This window comes from Cynara cardunculus, unplaced genomic scaffold, assembly GCF_001531365.2.
Source record: "Cynara cardunculus var. scolymus isolate 2C unplaced genomic scaffold, CcrdV1 Un_Scaffold_1623, whole genome shotgun sequence".
Taxonomy (NCBI): domain Eukaryota; kingdom Viridiplantae; phylum Streptophyta; class Magnoliopsida; order Asterales; family Asteraceae; genus Cynara; species Cynara cardunculus.
Window position 1 is genome coordinate 41,733 of NW_020200818.1, and position 4,855 is coordinate 46,587.

The window sequence follows — 4,855 nt, forward strand, 5'->3', positions numbered from 1 at the left end:
TTAAACCAAAAAAAAAAGGAAAAACCCTCCAACCTTTGAATAGGATATACTGGTTACGTTTTGGTGTATCTTTGATGTATCAATTGCATTGGATTCCCAATTTATATGAATTTTGGCTGTGATCATATATTTAGCTGTTTACATTGTAGGTGACTAAGCATATGAAGTTCCAAGAAAGTCGGTGTTTTTACGTTGTGTCGACAGATGGGCGCAAAGAAGATTTTTCGTACCGAAAATGTCTGGAGAACTTTGTGAGGGGAAAATATCCCGACAAAGTGGATGAGTTCATGCCCAAATATTTCAAGAAGCCTCAGCCTCGTCCTGCTGGTAATAGAGAGCGTGGCTCGGGTGGTCCAGAAGATGCTGGGACCCCTCGTTCTCAGTCGGGGTGGAAACGTGACTCCAGTGATGAAGCCGGTACCCCTCGGGCTCGGTCAGGATGGAATCGTGAGTCGGCAGATGAAGCTGGGACCCCTCGTTCTCAATCGGGGTGGAACCGTGAGTCCAACGTGGCGGCAGATGAGGCTGGAACGCCACCTGTGTCTGGGTGGAACAAGGAGGCTGGAACACCTGTATCAGGGTGGAACAAGGATTCGAGCACAGCTGTACCAGAGGGTGGGGTGGCAACTGGTGCTTCGGGATGGAATCAGTCGGGATCTAGCGGCACGGTGGCACCAAAGGAGGGCGGGGCAGCTGCTGGTTCGGGATGGAATCAGTCGGGATCTAGCGGCACGGCGGCACCAAAGGAGGGCGGGGCAGCTGCTGGTTCGGGATGGAACCAGGCGGGATCTAGCGGCACGGTGGCACCAAAGGAGGGTGGGGCGGCGGCTGGTTCAGGATGGAATCAGGCGGGATCTAGCAGCATGGTGGCACCAAAGGAGGGTGGGGCGGCAGCTGGTTCCGGATGGAATCAGGTGGGATCTAGCGACGCGGTGGCACCAAAGGAGGGTGGGGCGGCGGCTGGTTCGGGTTGGAATCAGGCAGGATCTAGCGGCACAATGGCACCAAAGGAGGGTGGGGCACCTGCTGCTTCAGGATGGAATCAGGCGGGAGCGGAAGAGGGTGGGGCAGGTTCTGCCTCGGGGTGGAATCAGGCGGGATCTAGCAGCAAGACGAAATCGGGATGGGGATCTTAGAGTTCATTTGGGAAGTGGAGATGCAGGCAGGTATGTGATAGAAGAATAGTTTGTACTTGTAGGGTGATCATTTTGTTATCTCCAGTGCACAGCAGTAGTAGAAAGGAATGAATTGGATGATTAATGATTGCATTTGTAATTTGTACGCTATGCAGATGGAGATGGGTGTGTTCTTAATCAACTTTTTAATATACTTTCTGCATTTTGATGTTTACCCTTTATATGATCATTTATAACGATCGCGTTTATAGATTGGTAAAAACGGTTAACGGGTCGGTCTCGGACTCCTGGTTTAACCTCCCATACCCTTGAACATGTTCTTCCCTAACCAGTCATGGTCCAGACTAGTAACGTGAAAGAATCTGGGTTAGTTGATGTATACTTTATAAGTTGATTTTAATCCTTGGTTGGATCTTTGTGGGAGTTATCATTAATGCAAGAGTGAATTACATATTTGATCCTTGGGGTTTGTTGAAATTTGCATTAGATCCCTTAAACACAATTTGTTAGGGGCCGTTTGCCATGGGTAAGTGCTTATCAAGTCAAATTACCTCACCGGATGAATATGGTACGGACCAAGAATCTTACCCGGTAAAAGCGAGACAAAGACCAAAAGTTTTACCCGGTAAATGAGAGCGACGACTCTTACCACGGTAAGCGCTTACCGTGTAAACTATTACATGCGATGTCGTTTTGGTGGACTAAAATTTTACCCTGTCAGTAAATAATAGTGTTAAATTTTATCAGTAAGCACTTGTCAGATGAGTATTTGGTAAACAAACCTCTGTTCATTCTTTTTTGTATGATGGGAAATTCTGTCAATTCAATCCTTTCCCTCCTTGTTCTTTGTGCCACATGGTTTGGAGGATCGAACCCATATGTGGTAGTTATATGACTTTTGATCACTTCGAAACGTTATCTTTCACATATTTAAGTATCTTTATTGTCTAAAGATTTGTAAAACGAAGTAGACTTTAAAATTTAATACTATTATTTACTTACCGGGTAAGATTTTAGTTCACCAAAAAGACATTGTATGCATTAATTTACCCGATAAACGTTTATCGTGGTAAGAGCCGTTTGTAGCCCCCGATTCTCAATGCGACCCTTTCTTGTGTCATGTGGAGAATCTCAAATCATTTAGGTCCCGTTTGGTTTGCGAAAATTTTATGGAATTGAGGGGATTTGGATATTTAATCCATTCTAATCTCATGTTTGGTTTGTTGGATATTCCGGATTTGAAATCCTACAAACATATGATTTTGAATAGAGGGTGCTCGGGATTTCATGGGATTTCGTAGGATTGTATGAAATAAGGTTTTAAAAAATGTTAAAAACATTTTTTTTATAATAATCCATTTATAAATAATAGAATTCAATTTCATTCCAAATCCTACGGACCAAACATACCAATTATTTCAAATCCCTCCAAATCCAAACCCCTCCATGAAATCCAAATCCCTCAAAAATACCCTGCAAACCAAACAAACCCTTAGTTAAATGATCTTAAATGAGTTATAAGAATCAATCAATTTTGCAGACAACATGGTTTAATTCTCCTTCAAACCAACTTGTTCTAATCAAACTGTTTTTCATTACTGGGCCTTTGTTTAATCCCTCGAGCTTGTGGTCCTCCTTTGAGTTTGGGTTCAATCACGATGTATAAAGTCTGACACCTACCTAGTGCTGGAAAGTCGGAAGGAGAAGTGTTATGACGGGAAAGCTAAATCGGCACACACGTTTTTTCATTTAGGCGCCTCCTCTCCTTTCAGTCGAGCTAGGCAGACAACCCTAGCCTCTATGGCAAGCCACTTGTGGTAAAGGTTACTGACTATGCATAGGACTACTAAGGTGAAAAGACAGGATGTATTCCGACGAAATGCTATTGATTTTGATGGGGGCCTGCACAAGCGGTGGAGCATGTGGTTTAATTCTAGAGAGTTACCAAAATACGAAGTTCTCTTCTTTTTTATTTTGACTTGGTTGGCAAGGTCAGGGCCTTTCTCGCTGGGTGAGTGCATCCGATTCTAAAGTCCTCTCCTAAACCACTTCCATGAGCCCTTCTTGGCTTTGTCTTTTTTTTTTGGGTGGTGTTTTCGTTTTTTATGATCTTGTTTTGGTTTGTTTTTTTTAATCGAAAATCTTCTCCTCATAGATTTATTTGATGCAGTGTATGCTTCTTTGTTTTTCTTAATGCTATTGTCTTTCAAAAAAAGATTGTACTTTATTTCCCGACATTATATTTCTTCCTAATTTTCTTTACGCTAGACTTCAAAAAGCATGTTGTTACTTATAGACTATGAAATGACCTATTTTTATTATTTCATGATATTGTAAGAATATAAGTTATTAAAATCATATTTTTAAAACCCCAATTTATATATAAATAAGTTTTGAGCTTGAATTGTTACAGGAGCTAATCAAACTCGACCTCAAGTTGTTAAATGAGCTCGTCCGCCTCAAACCAATAAATGAGTTTAATTGATCTCGAGTTCAAGCTTATAAACACATGAACTTTTCAAGTCATATATGTAACTTAAAAAACGAGTACGAATGTGTACAATGTAATTGAGTTCGAGCTCAAGCACAATTTTGAAACAAAATTGGAGCTCGAGCTTAAGGGGGTGTTTAGGATTGATGAGAGAATCGTGCAGAAGATAGGAGATGAGGAGAAATATTGCAAACGAGATGAATAGAATGAACTAGATAGGTTTTTTTAGGGTCAAAGAAAATAGTAAAAAAATAATTTGGTTTCCAAAACTGATAAGTTGTATTAAATAAATTAGAAGAGATTAAGGGGTTGTTCGGTTAGTTTTCCATTAAGACCTGCATTCATAAAAGTTGTTTGTATGACAACAGATAAATTGTTGTTCGATTGTTGTGCTGAATAGACAGTTTGAATATCATAAATGACTATTTAACCCTGATGTATATTTTTGTCTTATAAAGATACGAAATGAATGACTTGAATGATAAAACATACCAGTTTAAAAGTTTATTAAAAACCAATTCCAAACCATTTCATCTCCAAATATATGACTTGAAGCAAGTAAAGGGGGGGGGGGAGACAACGAAAAGTGAACAGGACAACGAATGTTCTCGACGGAGAACAAGCCTGACCGACCAAATACTGCTGGAGAATGAGCTTGACCAACCAGAGAATGAGGCTAGAAGACGGTTGGTCTTTTCGACAGAGAACCAAGATACAACTGGAGAACGGGTCTGGCCGATCAGAGAATGAGGCTAGGTGATCATTGGAGAACTAGGAGTGAATGTTTCAAGCCGAGCAATTAAGTTCTCGGCTGACAGAATAAGCCACACGCGAACGGTTATTTATGTCTGAGCGAATAAGCCATATAAGCTATACAACCCATAAAGCCACCATCGGACAACCCATAATTTATCAGAAATTTCTTATTACAGATGTCAAATCGATATAAATAAAACACTAAAAAGCTCTTTACTGCTGATACTACACCGAAATAAATTAATAAATACTTTAATTAAGCAACCCAAAACTCCCCCTTAATATTATTTTCTCGAACCATACCGGCTCGATTCACTTGTTAACAACCCTATCTTGAATATCTCGGATATGGGTCGGGTGGGTAAATGGTGATTGGTCCGGGTCCGGATAATCACCGACTAACCGATATTATCTGAATCAAACGTTTGACGACAAGATTCCAGTAGAAGAGTATCATCGAGTGAGGAAGCAA

At 40.9% G+C, this 4,855-nt stretch overlaps 1 protein-coding gene across 1 annotated transcript in view; it reads left to right on the plus strand.

The window, feature by feature from the left end:
* Positions 1 to 1,136, plus strand: part of LOC112502591 (DNA-directed RNA polymerase V subunit 1) — a 16,782-nt gene extending 15,646 nt beyond the window's left edge. Inside the window, exon 18 of the mRNA XM_025106541.1 lies at positions 150 to 1,136. Coding sequence (XP_024962309.1) covers positions 150 to 1,136 — 987 coding nt within the window. The remainder of the gene's footprint in view (positions 1 to 149) is intronic.
* Positions 1,137 to 4,855: the final 3,719 nt, after the last annotated feature.